Here is a 17,387-nt window from a genome sequence, read left to right as displayed (position 1 = left end):
TACCCTCTTTTTATGAATCTGGTCTGTCGGGTGTACAAGGAGTTAGTGGAGTGGTTCGGTTGGTCGAACTGCCTTGATATCAACTGATCGGTGCAGATCTTGGAAATATTATGAAACTCTCTTCACATGTAATGTGCAGATAAGATAACCGCGAACAGCATTTATCAGCTCTTTTGCCACATGCTTGACTGAACTCCTCGCCTCGAGCTCGCCATAATTAGGCCAGGCTTTAAGGGGTATGTACCACTACGAAGGGCTGGGTTTTCAAGCACTCAAGTCAGAGGTTAAAATAAACGAGTCTTAGACAAGGATAAAGGTTCTTTACAACAAAGGCTCTAAAGCATATACCACAATCTTGTTGTTCGACTGTTCTCCTTAGCACCTCGTTATACTTCAGCAACGATGGCACTGTTTCCTGGAAATAGAAGGTCTTGGCCATGCCAGGGTTTGTTTTGAGAACAGGATTGCAAATTGCATTTGAATTTTAGACTAGCGTAGTACTGATATACGCTTATGGAGCTTCGGACATTCAGCGATACAAACCAATCCAAAGATTCATAAAGGCGGGCTCGCGGGTTTTATAAAAAGCCGATATATATTTCCCTAGAAGTCTTCAGAGGTTTCCCAGAGAATGGCTAAAGAAGCTGTGGCAAATCCCTAGTTTGTCGATCAAACGTGAACAATAATTCATTCCCTTGTTAACAAACATGGTTTTCCCGTCTATCTTTTACGTAAAAATGAAATCACATCGTTAGTCTACCAGGAACGACTCGGAAAGACAAATCGAAAATAAACATACTCTTTACTGATAAAATTGAACGACTACAAAACTTATAGATGCTAACCGCGCATAATATGGCACGGTGAAAGTAATGCCATCGTCAAACTTCGTCAGAAAATTGATCCTGTACAGATTTGTAAAAAACCAAGTGCGACCGCATAATTATCTCCCCCGGATCCCTGACGGGGCGTGGGTCAGTACCATTAAACCAACCAAAATACTTGACTTCGTTTCTATAATCTCCAAAACGAACTTGTTCCGAGATATCCACTACCCAGGGCACCACGTCCATTCCACAGCACCACCCATCCCTTCCATACAGCCATGTACCATGCTCGTTTGGTACCGCCCCATCCTTGACTCGGTTGGCACAGCCCATTGCTGTAGCCGCGTTTTTAAATACTTGAACATTTGAATGTCCGTTTACGATGAAATGATGAGATGTGACACAGAATTCCGCACAACCATTGTTGTCACTGCCATGGCCACTAATGGTGGCCACAAGTTTAACTTGAGTGGTCTCAGGTGGAATTCTAACGATGCGAGTGTGATATTTTTTGTTGTAGTTCTTGTCAAACTTGCCACCTCTGAATAATTTGATGATCTTGAAAGGAACATTGTATTGATCCTCTTGTCGTGCACTGTACGCTTGTGTTGAGACTAGAGACATAACAATGAATTTCAATCAATTTCAACCCTTTTCATGACCTTGAGTCATTATAAATATGTCTGCGTCCCTCGTCTAAACGTTATCGCTCACAAAATGCGAACCGCTTCCCGTTTCCTAAATACTTTTTAACATTCCCAACCATATTCTAAGAAATTTTTAAGGTTCTTGGGACAATTTGGGGATAAAGAATCAAGCTCTTATGAGAAATGTCGGCAAAAAGAAATGCGTTGGTGGGAGCTCAAAAAGGAGCTCCAAGTTTGTGAAACGATGACGCCTTCATATGCAGTCCCCGTATTCAGGTTGAAATCCTTATGGGGAAATCCGAGTTTTTCAATGTCCCAAGCTGACAAAAATTTCTGTAAGATCTTGGACGACCAATCCAAATTCAATATCTTCCTCATTATGCCTCCTCAGAGAACGCTTTCGACACTTTTGATGCTCACAGCACGCAAGGAACTTGTTTCATATGAACTTAATATAGGGCCTAGCACGAGAACGAGTTCTCTGTAACTCAGTGGTAGAGGACTGAGCCTAAAGTTCGAACCCTCTTGACACTCAAATTTTTTTCTGTGTAACACTTGAGACTAACGGTCCCGTCGCGTATATCAAAGCTGTTCTCTCACCAGTGATTCCAAATGTACTGAATTTTCAGGGAAAACCTGTAAAGCTGCAGTAATTTGCAAAAGCACTTGCCAACAAGAGGCGAAGGTTGAGACCCACCTTTGATATTCATACTTACATCTAACATGATCAGACAGCCTGATATCAAGAGAAGGCTTCCAAGCTCGCTCCCAGAAAGGATGTTTCATTTGCAAAGTACAGGTTTCAGATGTAAACAGAGGTAATAAAGGTGTGATGTTTGTCAACCAACGTCCTACAGACCTACAAAAGCATAGCAAGGTAAAACATCACTGACAGTGCTTCGACTTACAAGAAGCACCTTGAGGTTTAGCTCTGAATGCTATCAAAAGCTAAACTTCAAGGTGCTTTTAAATGGTTATAGACTTTTTGTACAATACAAGTTGTTATCATAATTCATGAGTTTCATTTTCACGCCAGATACTGTTTCTTAAGAACTCAAGAAGGAAGTGAAATTAGAAACAAGATTTTTGCGCATCTCACCTCCTGTAAGGTGTTATCCAGCGGCCCAACTCCTCCCCACACAGTGGACTGGTTTTATCACAACAAACAGTGAGGTGGACAACATGATCCCAATGAGGACATGAGTAGTCACTTTTACCAGGGCAATACAAGGACATGTCCAGTTCTACATTTCTGTACATCTGTAATTCTACAGGAAAATGGAAGAAATTCAGGATGGGTTAAAAAAATATATTATACATTAGACTTACTATGAAAAATCTGATTGGTTAAGAGCATTCAATCCATACACAATAGCATGTGAAGTTGACATGGTAACCCAATACTTGTATTGTATAATGCATTTATCATATACAATACAGCATTTATCATGTCAAGTTCAAAGTTTGCCTAGTTTCCAAGTCCCTCATCTGTGAAGTGTTAATAAAAATTTGCAGACTTAGTGAGAAGAGTCTTCTTTTTGAGATTGTTTAAAAAAATGTATAACAAAACAATTGATGAGTTCACTTTGCATGATATCATAAATTATCAGATCTTGGTTTTGATTAGTTTTGATATCATGCTCAACCTCATTCAGTCCTTGTTTAATACTACAAAAACCCCTCACTTTTTCCAGGTTAATGTTATCAATTTATGATTGAAGAGCCCACGAAATTAAAACAAATATTAGGCTTATTTCAAACCCTTTTCAAATAAGATAGGAATGGTATATTTCCTTTTGAAAGATGTTCTAGCCATCTCATTAGGGGTGTGCAAGGTTGGAGTATTATGCACAAGAAACAAGTAACAACTTTATAAATTTTTTCACTCAAAGGTCACTAACAAAACCTATAACTACATCTCTGAAGAGAGTCCCACTGTGTTCTTCACACTTGGTGTAAAGCAAAATACTGGTTAGGTATTTCAGAAATAGCAGCAACTGACCTTCAAGCGGTGGAAGACTTATATTTCTCACTGCACCAGTCTTTCCTTCCATTAGTGTATGGTTAAACACATGGATTATCTTTGCACTGCCAGTCAAGTTGTGGACTAAGTCTGTTTTGTAATTAAACCTAATGGAACAAGAGATGAATTTTAAAAATTATTTAAATTAAACATCTCATGAAACTTTTCATTTTAAAAGGGCTCATCCCCTTTCTGACTGGGAAAATAAATTTATACCCATTTTTCCCCAAAAGATGCCAGTGATACAAGTATACCTTCAAATTAGGAATACTTAAGTACTAAATACCTAAAACTGCCTTAGGTTCTTGACTCTTGTCTACATACCAAATACCATTGATAATTTCTTAAAAGATGTGTAACTTAGATGTGCATTCTGTATGCTTGATTAAAAAAAGACAAACAAATTCCTGAATACCCAAAACCCCTGGCCAGACCAAATTAACATGTATTTTTTTTGTACCAGTAACTGGACATGAAACAAGTTTCAACTTAATTGCATAAATTTTTAAGTGGCAATTTGAAAAATGCGTAAAACAGTAAAACAACTTGTTATGAGCTACCAAACTCACCATTTTGCCTCATAGGCCATGAACTTCATTGAAGGGAATAGAAACAAACCCACTTCAGCCAGTTTTCCCTGACCATCAATACCCAAGAAAAAATTTTCTTGAGGTGTAAACTGGTAGGAAACATAAAGCTTCATTTTAGCACGCAGCAAGTGTTTGATGTGAATACCATCCTTATGTGAAATCATTGATGCTGGTGTGTAAAGAGGTTTGAAGCAGTGGTGACCCTTGCAACTCAGTTCTTTAATTGGTGCATCTTCTTCAGAATATATTATAACTGCCTTAACTCCCACCTTGTTCATGTTGTGAATCTATAGAGAGAAAATTAGGTTAAAATCAATGTTTCTATAAAAAAATGATAAAACAGTACAATGCTGGCAAATCCTTTGCAGGACGCAGACTTTGAAAATGAATAAGAAATCAATCCTTTCACTCTCAAGACCTAAATTTCAATTCTCCACACTGTGTCACATGTTTTGTATGATTTTAGCCCTAAGAATTTGGTGTTGCATCAGACAATATCCACTAATTGACATTTTCTTTCTTCTCAATACTCTTTTGTCCAAAACTATCATGTGATTGTAAGGAGATATTCTGCTTTGGTCACTCCTGGGAGTGAAAAGGTTTAAGTGATCAAGAACTTGTGAGTGACTACATAGAAAGATGTCCTTGTAAGAATCACAAGGACCTCACAACTTTTGGCTAAGAAATCTAAGTTATCACTTTTAAAAATTTCTCATAAAAGCAAAATTAAGTGAGTTTCCTCCAAAAACCCTGCACATTCAGAACAATATAACTTGAAGTACAACAGTATGGAGTGTTATTAGGGTCAAATTTAGAAAACAAATTATGTTATGGTGTTTGATATTTCATTCGGCCGAACTACAGAATTATGTTCCAGCGTTGCATGGAATTATGTTTGGCTCTTTTAACTTGTGTTGGGAGTATTTCACTTATAACTAGGCTGGCAGTTTTTTTGAGTTTAGTCCAATTTTGTTCGGCTCCTCTGAATTATGTTCGGAACGCGGCTACTCGAATTATGTTCGGCAAGTAGACTGGTAGCCTCGCGATAAGAAATTCACGAGGAGTCCCGGGGCGAGAAACATTTGCTTGACTAATCTGTTCAGCTGCCGGTTGATATGGTTCGCTATCACCCTCACTGAGAAGCGAGGTAACTTCCCGTAGAAGTTTAATTGCTTTAGCACTTTTGCATTCGTTTCGATTTTCTTGGTTTTCATCGCGATCGCCTCTTCCACGTTTGTTGTCCGCCATGTTCGACAGAACAGTACACGAACACTGGTAATAATTAGAATAAATTATAGAGAGCGCAGGAAATGTTTCTTGCCCCGGGACTCCTCGTGAATTTCTTATCGCGAGGCTACCAGTCTACTTGCCGAACATAATTTGAGTAGCCGCGTTCCGAACATAATTCAGAGGAGCCGAACAAAATTGGACTAAACTCAAAAAAAACTGCCAGCCTAGTTATAAGTGAAATACTCCCAACACAAGTTAAAAGAGCCGAACATAATTCCATGCAATGCTGGAACATAATTCTGTAGTTCGGCCGAATGAAATATCAAACACCATAACATAATTTGTTTTCTAAATTTGACCCTAATAACGCTCCATACAACAGAGAGTAGTTTTTGTAGGACCTGCAATGATGAAATCCTTAGTTTCCATATTTTGTGGTTTTCAAGGTATAAAGCTTGAGAGAACTAGTGAAATTTTAAAGCATAGAGTGTAATATCTAGACAAAGTATGTTTGGCACATCTCCCAAAGTTAGTATGACCCACTCCTTAAAAAATAAATTTGAGGGACAAACAAAAGAGCCATGCTCAAGTAAGCATAGTTCATCAAAATTCCTCATTTTCATAACCTTAGTAAAATAAGAGCAGTCTCCACCAGGAGACACTAAAGCAATATGCCCTCCCTGGGCCTTTGTTTTCTGATCTTCATGTGTTTCGTCACTGACACCATCCCTGTTTTCTTCCTCCCAGTCAGATTTAAAGTGACAAGCATTTCCATAATAAGCAACACGATAATGAGCACCCTTGTGAATCAAATTGTGAGGTGATGGCAGCCAATCATATCTCGCATCCAACCTCTGTGTTACCAGCATCACTTCACCTGAAAAAAGATGATCAAAAGAATTTAATTGAGACCAAAGCCTTGTTGCAATTTAAGACAGTGAATGGCTTGAAAGTTCTTCAGATGCCTTACCTATCAAGGGAATCAATAACTACCTCCAAAACATTAAGTTTTCTTACCTTACCTGAATCACAACAAGAAGCTGTAAATTTCACCAGAACACAATCCCATGAGTCCACAAAGAAAACTGAATTTTTGCAAAATGTAACCTAAACTTTGTTGGGTTACTTTTGGAGGGTCAATGTTTACCCATGGTTTTAATGTCTGACTATCTTTGTATACTAAATTTATGGTATGATGTACCATTTACCATCTTTTACATTATGGTGGACTGTCAGACCTCCTCGATCAATCCACCGATAAAGTCCTCACTTTTTTTGATTGGTTCTTCAAATTAAAATATTTTTGACATTTACTTAGTTCTTGCCAGCCATGCACCATAATTACTATCTCAAATGTTCCAATCCTTACACCTTCAGAATGGATTTACCTTCCTGTGATTTGATGACAACTTGAGCCAGTGCACAGCCTGTACCAAAGCAAGGCCAGTGCATTAATGCATAGGGAATCCAGTTTCCAAAGTCATATACTGGAAGACTGGCAAAATGAAGCCTATCTTTCCATGATGCCACCCAACTTTTGCCACATTTGTCTTTAGTTACAGTTGCATGGTGCTCTCTTAGTTGTGACAGCTTGAAAAAGGGTTCCTTTTCCACAGAATCATTGTTTTTATCATGTCTGATTTTTTTATAGTACCTCTGGCATGTTGTTTTCAAATCCTGTTGCAATACATTTGTCTTCCTGAAAAGTAGAAGTGTTAATCAATGAAATATTAATTCTTGAATTAAGTAGCAGCATTTGTTATCTCTTTATTTAACCTACCATCCCCTCTTAACCCTTTTTTTAACCCCATCTAATTTCTCCTTACAATATATTACCACTGAATCACACATTAATGTCATGAGAATAAAGGAAATCATCACCGACTAAAGAAACTCTTGATTGTTAGACAAATTCTCCTTGTCAGCACCTTTGTAAATGTCATTCCTCCAAGATAAATTGTGAAGGTTCCCATTGAAAAATTAAAAAAAAAACTATCCTACAAAGCTAGGTACCATGCAGAGTCCCATTTTGTGGATATAGCCAAAATTCATTTTACCTATAGAGGTATCAATAATCTAGTTTTAACCACCAAACCTATGAACAGGAGTGAGGTCCAGGGTGACATTGATATACTCAAGAAGAAGGACTAGTCAGTTTTAACAGAGGAATTTAGATATAAAAAGTAGCAATGTTTGGATATCAGCAGGTTTACATGAAGCCTCATTCTTGTTCACAGGCTAAGCTATTAAGGACACAAAGTGTTACCCATTATTATCACTTTGTCTGGCATTATGGCACATTTTGCAGGCTAAAATAAAGATTTTGGAGAGCTTGAATGCACTTGCACATTTGCGTAAATGTTCAGGCTGTTTTATTTTCATGTTTATTTTTATTTAAATAATTTTATTTTCAGTGCCCCCCAAATTGAGAATTATAGAAATACAGTCAAAGTTTCCATGTATTAACATGTTTTGGGACTTGGTCAAAATCATCCTGACAACACTCTGGCTAATGAGTCTGAGTCAGGCCCATAACATATTTATGCCTGAGAGCATAGATTATTTGTTTTTATTAATAATCATTCAATGTTGGCATTGGAATAAAGTACCTATCTCTGTATCATCATGTAATTTTTTCTCTCATTTAATACAAGCACTTAACAACTGGCCCCATAAGAAACAGTGAATTTACAAGAAACTATTTTAAATTAGGGTACACAAGCTCCATTGAGAGTTTTCACCCGAAAGAAAAAATTCAGACACAAAATTGTTTTCTTGTATGTCGTTCTTCAGAAGCATTTTGTATTTTGCAACAGTTTTGAGGTAAACACAAGGCCTGACATAACTGAGTATTTTTCTTGGAAATTGGAAATAAAAATTTCAAGTGCTTATTTCTTGGAATTTTTATTGTCAGTTTTAGAGGAAGATGGTTAGAGTCCTTGCCTGAGCCTACATATTGTGAGAAAAACACCAGCACAACAAATAATGTTTACCTTACGGTCATTTCTCAGATCGTTAATAACTTTGACAGCACTGGCAGCCGTCATTATGGGTTTTTAAAACACCCCAGGGGTTGCACATGTCTACAAAATTTACCCCTTTAAGGTATAGCCTCCCCAGCGCCTTTGGCGCGCTTCGTAGGTTTTAGGACGCATTTTACTCACCTTTTAAAGTAATTCTCTACTGCTTTATGTAGAGTTTTTCGTAGCCAAAGCACGTCCTCTAGGGCTGTAGAGTCCGAGGATGACATGAATACGTAGTGAGTATTCCCTGGTGAATACTCGATGAACTCTTGCAGAGAAGTTTCATTTGTCCACAACGCTTCCAAGAAAGCCGATCGCTTGGTGAACAGGTGAAATATGACCGGGTGCGTTGACGTTCTAGGGTTTCCATTATTCTTCTTGTACACAATTCTGCCATTAACCGTTTGGAGAGCAAATGATGGTGCGGTATCCCCGGGCTGAAGATTTGGCAGTTGACTCCAGGCGAGAGCAAAACGAACCACGGACAGCAGAAGTGATTTTCTCGGATCAAATCGCATATTGATTTTACTCGCACAGCATTTTTTAACTTTCCTATGAGCGATGAACTCCCCTGACAGCGGGAAATTGTAAATATTTGCGAATAATTGGAGGACGAGAACATTTTTAGAAGCATGATCCAATTGCTCTGGTGACAACCTTAAATGAGTCGGGGAACTGACGGGATATCTGATCGCACATGTATGTCAACATCATGTTTTAAGAGGATCGAAAATGATCAAGCTTTCTGCCAATTAAGCTACATTTTAAAGAAATAAATTGAAAGAATATCACTGGAAAATTTTTTTCTCACTGTAAAACTTTTATAAAAAACATTTCTTTGAAATCAATATCATTTTTGTCCCTGTTATATTAAAAAAGTTGTGGAACAAATTGATTCTACCATTGGTCAAAAGCCTAATTCTCCTTACACGTTTACATGAAGGTCGAGAGTTCACAGTTTTTCCCGAAACTTACTGGCAAGTCAACGGAAAATTTGTCTTGAGTAAACTACGATGAATCCCGGGTGAGTATCAATATTTTATTATTTGATTTAACCCTATATGCCCGGAAAAGTAAAGGTAAAGATTATATCTGAGCTGAATTTTGAGATCAACACGTTTGTACACTTTTTACGCGATGTTTCAATTAGTTTCCTGCCTCTTCTCTCGTTTGTAATTTGTGGCTTTTTTATTCGAATGAGCTCTCCAAGTGTCCTTGCAGAGCAAACCTTATCATTTCTGTTCCCATATAATTGCTTTTACCAATGTAAACAGAAGTATATAAAGGCTTAAGGATGCAGGTAGCGTATGATCTAACAGGTCCCGTTAGGTATCTGCTTCGTTGCTGTAAGGGTAAGGAATATGTATGAGAAAAAAAAAACACCGAAACCCAGAGTAAAGAATACAATTAGATTTTCAATACAAATTTACTTTTATTAACATGCCGATTAAAGAAAATTGTCTGAGTAAAACAAGTTAATCGTCTCTCTCCCTAATCCTTTACAATGTTGAATTTATTCCTAGAAAGTTTCCTTTTCTGTCAACACATTGTTTAGGGTAAGGCTGGGATCAGTTTAATCGCTGTTTTGCAAACCCATTCCAAGTTAATTCTTAACAGACATATTGTGAGGTTTGTTTTTTAGGACAAACAATTCCTCAGGAATTTTTGCCATATTTATGGGTACCCTCCCTGAGTGGGACTCAGAGGTTGAATTCATAGTTCCCTGTGAAATAAAATTTTTACAGAGTCTGAGTTTGTATCGTTCCTCACATGTTTTCCGCTGTTTATATGATAATGTGATTAGTTCTTCAGAGATGAAATTGACACTCCTTTGTAATAACTTGGAAGACTAACTTTTTTAATATAATTAAGCTGTTGTGATAATAGATTTCTTGACAGTATCAGAATGAAAAGAAGGGAAACTCTGACTAATGGAAAAGTTATTGTAGCAACCTGTTGTGGTGAACATTACACATAGGTGTGTCCCTATTGAGTACAGATGAGAGTTTCTTTTTCCTTTTAGTGTCAATTCACTTAGAGAAAAAAAGAGTATGTCTGAACAATATGCATTCAAGGAAAATATCTATACCTCAAAACAGTGTTAATGACTCCCACTGTCATCACAAGTATGGTACAGACCTGAAATTTTTTTCTGATACATGTTTGCTAAACACCAACATTTGTTAATTTCTGCTGATATTTAAAACCTAATTAAATAATTTCCATCCAAAAATTTCAATGTTCAGGATTTGAATGATCTTACTCAAACTTAGAAGACATATAGAGGACCCATGGGGTTTGATGAAGCCAAATTCTTGGAGGCAGCGCGTGAAATTGACAATGTAAATCTGGACGGGTATGAGTTCTTTACAGAGTCTCTTAAGGAAACTGTACAGTGTAAGATATACAGAAAGTATGACGAGGTTAGTGTTGGTATCTGTAGGGCATTGTTTAAGAGTTAAATGTAATTTAAAGGGATTCTAATAACTCAAGAATGGTGCTACAGATCAGAACTTACAAAAGACTACTGAGAATTACTGTCGACCTATAAGTGTTGGATACTTGTTCTTTTAAAAGACCCTAAACACCTTTATTAGCATGAATTATTTTTTTGAATGGTTTGTTACAAGGTTTTGCTTTGGTAATCATCAAGGAAAAGGGTATTATATTGTTTTCAATATCTTCATCACCTCACCCATATACTTTTTTTGCAAATTTCCTTTTGGAAAGATATGTTCAATGATGGACAGAATGAAAATTATATTTCACAAGGAACTTAAAGCAAAAAATGCTGAAACTAATAAATTGTTTTCACAGCTTTCTGCTTTATTGGTGCTAGTCATGGGAAACATTAAAAAAGAACTGAAAAAGACCGCCCACAGAAGGCTTTGGATTGTTCTTACAAAATAATAGTTCTGTTAATCCTGTTCATTTGCTCCCTCATAGTTAAAAAAAAAATAAAACTGGTGTAATCAAAGGCTTACAGCTTAATTTTGCCGTTTTTAGGTTTCTGGATTATATGAATACAAAATAACAGGATTGCTTGAAGATGTTGGTCTAGATGTGTGTAAAAACGTTTATATGGACTTAGAATACAGAAAGAAATGGGATGGATATGTCAAGGGTGAGGTTCACTCACACTTCAAATTTATTCATTTTTCAGTATTTGTCAATGGATAATTGTAATGTGATTATCCACTTACGCTGTCTAACATTACTCTGGATACGATACGATTGAGTTTGAATTTAACAATAAAAATGCAACAATATACACATTTAATCATTTTTCCAATCAGTAAATTGTAAGGTCAGGGCAGAGACCAAGGGCTTTGTTTAGTGCAGGGCAAGGTCATGATCCCACAAAAATGTATCAGACCCCCTTTCTACTAGAACATTATTTGGACCTGCCCTTTACTGATGCTACTTGGCTTGGTCAGAAATTTGTCCCTAATTCAATTTAATTAACAGACCAAAAATTAAATCTTACTATCCTGGACAATGAATGGTTGTTGTTTGTTACTTTCAAAAATTTGGTTGTAATTGTAAATATCCTAGCTAGAAAATTAGGTTGTTATTAATATCCTTGCTAGAAAATTAGAATCCATGAACTGATTTGTGTCTTAACTAGAACTTTATGAATTTGATGATGATGGAGTCAAGAGTATTTACTGGAATGTAAACTATCCATGGCCCATGTCAAACAGAGATGTATCCTTTGAAAATCACTGCCAGTATTCATTGTAATTTTAATTTTTTTGTAGTAACCTTCCACATAATTTTCCTAATTTTGAAATTAAAAAGTGCTTTTCAATCAATAAGGGCCATGCACTAAATGCAAACTTCACTGTATCTGTCATTATCCCTCCAGCAATCCTTATCCTCTTTGCCATCATGTAATTACTATTGCCATCTGCCACTTAATACACAAGGGTAATCAGGCTCTAAATGTTAAATTAAAGCTGGTTTGGTCCATACCATCCTTAGAATAAAGCCTCTCTTAAGTTTTTTAAACCTGGAATTGGAAGGTGTTTAACTTTGGACCACATCCACTCCCACCCCACTCCCACAGTTAGTTGATTCACTTTCTTTTTTCCAGTCTCTCCCCACTTACTGACAATGGAGGCACATAATCAAAAGTATAAAACATTTCTTCACAAAAAATACAACCATTGTAGAAAATAAACTTAATTACTATTGATGTGGATAAAATTGCTTGTCATTGATTTCTTCACATTTATGTTTAATAAATGTCAAATTTGCCATGAACTGGGAGATTTAAAGAAGTGGATGGAAGACCAGGAGATTTGATCTGCACCCCAAAGACTTGCAGATAAACCACTAGAAAAGCTTGTATAGCTTAATTTCTCTTGTGCATTTATGTTCCTTGACAAAAAAATTCTGTATTCAAATTCTACTCTTGACAGTATGTATACACACGAGAAATGCGTGAAATGGAAATAAACAGTATTCCAACTGTTGTTGTGTTAGCTGAAAGTAATTCACTTTCCAAGATTCCAGAAAAATCAGGGGTTGTGAGAGTGAAAGAATTTCACCAAAGTCTAGTAATTCAGAGTGATGGTAAAGTAGGAACAAAAGGTACTGAACAGGTGGCTTATGTATCAAAGTAATTACATGAAATTGTTTGCATGACTTTAAAAGAGCATCTTGCACCCTTGAGAGAAACTCATTTCAAGAACTATCTATGCTTGCCTAAATTACCTAAAATAGTTTTTATCAATGTGCACTACCGTTTGTAACGAAAAAATCAGTGGTATTCTGAGACATTTATCTATTAACTTCTTCTAGCATTCAGCCTAAATTACCTAAAATAGTTTTTATCAATGTGCACTACCGTTTGTAACAAAAAAACCAGTGGTATTCTGAAACATTTATCTATTAACTTCTTCTAGCATTCATGCATTACTTTGACAATCCTGGAGGAAGTATCCCAACTTGGCTTATTAACTGGGCTGCAAAGGTTTGCTCTAATAAATAAGAATGCACATAAAGCTATTTATGACACACATTATATATTCTGAAAAGAAAGTTTGGATCACTTCTCTTAGACTTTTAAAATACAACCTAGGAATACTGGTGCATGTTCTTTACTGTCAAATCAGAGTTCTCTATCCTGAGATTGGATGATGTGTTCCAAAAACTTTACTATTGCCCTTGACTTCATGGCACCCTGAGGTACCAAGAATACTAATGATGTATTCATTTAAGTTTTCTGCATGCCATAGTTAATTTTTTGTTTATTTATCCTCAGACTGGAGTGCCAACCTTTATGAACTCAATGAGAGATGCCTGTTTAGGTTATGAGAAATACACTTCCTCCAAAGGGACTTGACGCAAAGTTGACCGCACTTGCACCATTTGTGATTGGCCTAGCAACTACACTATATAATATTATGTTTCTACAACCTACTGTTAAGAAGTTCATCAACTAACTACTTCTGATCCACCAAATGGCTGTGGAAATTCTCATATGTTAAGTAGCAGAAATGTAACTGTAATTTTTATGACTATCATGTTACATAAACATTTTGTGAGGTTTTATTTTATCCTAATTTATGGGTTATCCTTGGTCCAAGAGAAAAACCTTTACAAAATGTGCATGCAAATCAATCATTGCAAAAATAAATTTTTCATATCTCAACCAACTCAAAATACTGATCTATATTTCAACTTCCATGTGGCTCCTTTCCCTATCACCCAACAAATTAGGAAATTTGAAAATAATAGTTCTCTTTTTTTGTCATGTTCTACTTTTTGAACAAGCAATTGCAAAAGAAGGTTTCCAGAAGAAGAGTGGATAGTACTTTACAGACTGTTGCATGTATGCACAATATTTTTTTTTGATACATATGCCTTTAATTTCTGTTTACAAGAATATAAGATTGTTACAATTTCAAGTTTGGGTTTTGGTTGTTGTCATTTCATGCCCAGAGAGAAAAATTATTATAATGTCAGAAGATATGAACAATAGCAATTTTTCACAGCATGCATTTTGTAATATTCTATTGATATGGTGCACATATTTAATTTGCTTTATTAAAAATTTATTTTTTTCTCACACAGAACTATTTCCATGTGTTCAAGTTTTTATCTGCATTATTAGCATATTATACAAAAAAAATTTATACATATGGTAAAAGAATTTCAAATTTTTCCTTAGTTTGAATTTTTTCAAACTAGCTTGATTATTATTTCCATTGACTCATGTAATCATAAGTATTACAGATGATGAAAATAAGGATTAAGCTGTTTTGAAAAATTTCACACCTTGAGAAAATTTGAACCACAGCATAAACATGCACAAGAATGTTCAAATTTGATGGCAACACCATCACTCTTTAATTTTCATAGTTTTACTTTAAGTGATACATGTACACACCTACTCTGATTGGCCAAATACACAACTATAAATAGAACACGAACCATAGGATTCTGGATCCATGAATGGACATGACAATCCTTAGTTTATTTCACACTGTCAGTGAAGTATTCTTTTGAAGTCTTGACTGCTGTTGCTCATTTATTGATGGTACCCACCATTTTCCATTCCACCAAAGCACAAGATATGAGACTCTCCAACAAATTTAGTTCATACCCATTTAAGAACTAATGATTTTTGGTTGTGTCTGAGTCAGTGGCTATTTCTTGGTGTAGCGCGTAAAGCTGACATAACTGCTCATCATTCGCACTTGACAATTGATCTACTGATAAATAGCTTCCAAAGTCCTTTCCTAGTTCTTGCTGTCTTTCTAACATATCAGCATACATCTACAAATGAATAAAAAATTGAAGAATCCATTATTCACAAAGTAGGTGCGTTGGAACTCACCTTCCTGTCAGCAAGTGGTGTAGGGTCTAGTTAACAGCTATGAGTGAGATTACTCACAGAAAAAGAGGATACATACAGAAAAGACAACCCTCACCCAACCCTAGTTGGTTTGATGGTGATTCCACAGAAGCCAAGGCTCCAAAATGTGATGAAGATGAGCATTGGAAGTTTTAAAATTCCAAGATATTAGATGTTGTATGTTTCAATGGGTTGATTTCCACCCCATTGCAGCATCAATAATAAATAAAACAGGCTACTTCAGAGAATATCTTTAAAAGTTTCCTTAATAGATAGTTTTGGTTGCTTTGGGGTGGTAGTTGATGTAAGCCCAATTGTTCCATGTCTTTTGTCCTTGAAGCAAACTTCTCCATAGAAGACTCTAGCATAAAATTTAACTAAATCCTCTTTAGTTTCTTTTAATTTTAGCTTCAATTGCCCACTACTATTTTATCTCAGCTAACACTGCTGATGCTAGAAAGCTTCCTAAACCACACAGAATGCCATCTTATGTCATTTTTACTTCTAATGTTGACAGAGGAATCTTAAATTATTATGCATTGGTAAGGCTGAGTTTGGGCATAAATATTTTATTTCAGTTGTCTTGTAGAAGTGACCTATGAAGTAAAAAGTAACTCTTGCCCATGTATTTCTAGAAAACAATTTTCAGCTGGCAACCAAAGAGATTTTAAAGTGAGAAAAGAGACAATAAGTTATTAATCGGCTTCATTTGTTAAAAAATACTTTGCTTCAAAATAATGCCCAGCTGGAAAAACAAAATTTATTTAAGAAGAATGGCAAGAAAGCTAGGGATGTTCTCTGTGACTCACAAAAGCATTACTGACCATGCTAAGAACCAATCAGATTGTAAGATTTGTTACCATGCTCCCTGAGAAAAAAAAAAATTTATCTTATTAGACTTTTTGGTGTGTATTATCACTAAGTAGTGTAAAGAGTTGTTGTACTTTGATGAGCCTGTAGGGTAAGTCAAAATACAAACTAGTAAATATTCAGTGATACTACACACTGAAATGTCCAGTGAGTTATTTATTATCTGACTGCTTTTTTTTCTGCTTAGTCTTTCAGTTCATTTCTGATAAGGTGGGAAAAGCAGAACTTATAGCACGCTCAGCTGACTAATTAAACAGGTTTTTTTACTGCAAAAAATAACCAACGGTCCAAATAACTGTACAATATCGCAGGATATTTGTACTCTATTCTCGTGTTATTTGTACTCTACTTTGTGCAGTTGGATGATAATGAAGAAATGTAAAATGGTTTCCGTGTTTACATAGCCTGATGTAAACACACGGGAGGTTGGGAGAACACGAGATAAGCGTAGGAAACCACATTATGAAGCGGAGTGGTTTCCAGCTTGTTGAGTGCTCTCCCAACCACCCAAGTGTTTACATCAGGCTATGTAAACACAGAAACCATTTTACAGTTCTTTTATAAAATAACTAATGAAAGAGGAACGAAAACCGTGTTTACATACGCTCATGTAAAATGGTTTTAAGGCCAATCAGAGCGCGCGTACTATTTGGATTATTTTATAAAGCGAAATATCCAATCCTTGAGCTTACTAATAGTATGAAACGTGCCACAGTCGCACTCATTATTCAAAACTCGCACCTTATTACAAACTGCTTGAAATTATTGACACTTGAATCTAACTAACACTTTTCTTATTCAAGAGTAATATACAAATGTCTCTCAACGTGGTGCGGCGAAAATTAAAAGAAAAGGAATGAAAAAAAACATAATACTACTGTGCTGCCGGTCACGTACAGCTAGACCTAATTTACAGAGTAGATAATAAATCACTGTAAATAGATACATTCTAAAACTTTTACCTAGTAACGAATTCATGTTGTGTAATAGGATTCCACAATTCCAAAACTACGACCATTACTTTCTCGATAAGACCGTTTTCGTTACATAATACTTGGCGAGAAGTGCAAGCAAGTTACCTTCCACTCTTGGATAAATTCTGTGAGTTGTTCTCGTGTAGCATTTTTGTGTCTTCTAAACTCATCTTTTAAATACTGGTCTCCTAAAGCCTTAGCTGTTAGAGGAAGGTTCCTATGTAGCTTTAGAATACGGCGATAGAGCCTCAGAGAAGCGTTCATTACTCTGATTTCGTGTTAAGTAAAGACATAGAGAAAGTAACAGGCGCGACAGTCATTTCCAGTCTCCCGCCGTT

At 36.1% G+C, this 17,387-nt stretch overlaps 3 protein-coding genes across 4 annotated transcripts; 1 reads left to right on the top strand and 2 right to left on the bottom strand.

Moving 5' to 3' along the window:
• Positions 1 to 785: 785 nt before the first annotated feature.
• On the bottom strand, positions 786 to 9,024 carry LOC131781372 (uncharacterized). Its single transcript, XM_059098017.2, has 8 exons — positions 8,482 to 9,024; positions 6,706 to 7,016; positions 5,944 to 6,194; positions 4,067 to 4,374; positions 3,477 to 3,604; positions 2,574 to 2,742; positions 2,191 to 2,333; positions 786 to 1,441 (listed from the first exon to the last, which is right to left on the bottom strand). Exons 1-8 carry the CDS (start codon positions 8,856 to 8,858, stop codon positions 882 to 884), a joined length of 2,247 nt encoding a protein of 748 aa, XP_058954000.2. The 5' UTR covers positions 8,859 to 9,024; the 3' UTR covers positions 786 to 881.
• LOC131781373 (phosphatidylcholine transfer protein-like) lies at positions 8,543 to 14,397 on the top strand. Of its 2 annotated transcripts, none has more exons than XM_059098019.2 (8): positions 8,543 to 8,669; positions 9,284 to 9,364; positions 10,587 to 10,763; positions 11,347 to 11,464; positions 11,969 to 12,048; positions 12,765 to 12,936; positions 13,251 to 13,318; positions 13,610 to 14,397. In XM_059098019.2, the coding sequence occupies exons 3-8, from the start codon at positions 10,632 to 10,634 to the stop codon at positions 13,688 to 13,690; spliced, it is 651 nt and encodes a 216-aa protein (XP_058954002.1). In that variant the 5' UTR covers positions 8,543 to 8,669; positions 9,284 to 9,364; positions 10,587 to 10,631; the 3' UTR covers positions 13,691 to 14,397. The 2 variants fall into 2 exon arrangements, with proteins under 2 accessions (XP_058954002.1, XP_058954001.1); XM_059098018.2 differs by having other exon boundaries at positions 8,562 to 8,684.
• A 266-nt stretch (positions 14,398 to 14,663) lies between these two features.
• LOC131781394 (succinate dehydrogenase assembly factor 3, mitochondrial-like) lies at positions 14,664 to 17,368 on the bottom strand. The gene is made up of 2 exons (XM_059098041.2): positions 17,155 to 17,368; positions 14,664 to 15,126 (listed from the first exon to the last, which is right to left on the bottom strand). Exons 1-2 carry the CDS (start codon positions 17,311 to 17,313, stop codon positions 14,965 to 14,967), a joined length of 321 nt encoding a protein of 106 aa, XP_058954024.1. The 5' UTR covers positions 17,314 to 17,368; the 3' UTR covers positions 14,664 to 14,964.
• Between the last annotated feature and the right edge of the window lie 19 nt (positions 17,369 to 17,387).

Source organism: Pocillopora verrucosa, chromosome 10, assembly GCF_036669915.1.
Source record: "Pocillopora verrucosa isolate sample1 chromosome 10, ASM3666991v2, whole genome shotgun sequence".
Classification (NCBI taxonomy): Eukaryota; Metazoa; Cnidaria; class Anthozoa; order Scleractinia; family Pocilloporidae; genus Pocillopora; species Pocillopora verrucosa.
This window is presented reverse-complemented; position numbering and strand designations above follow the sequence as displayed.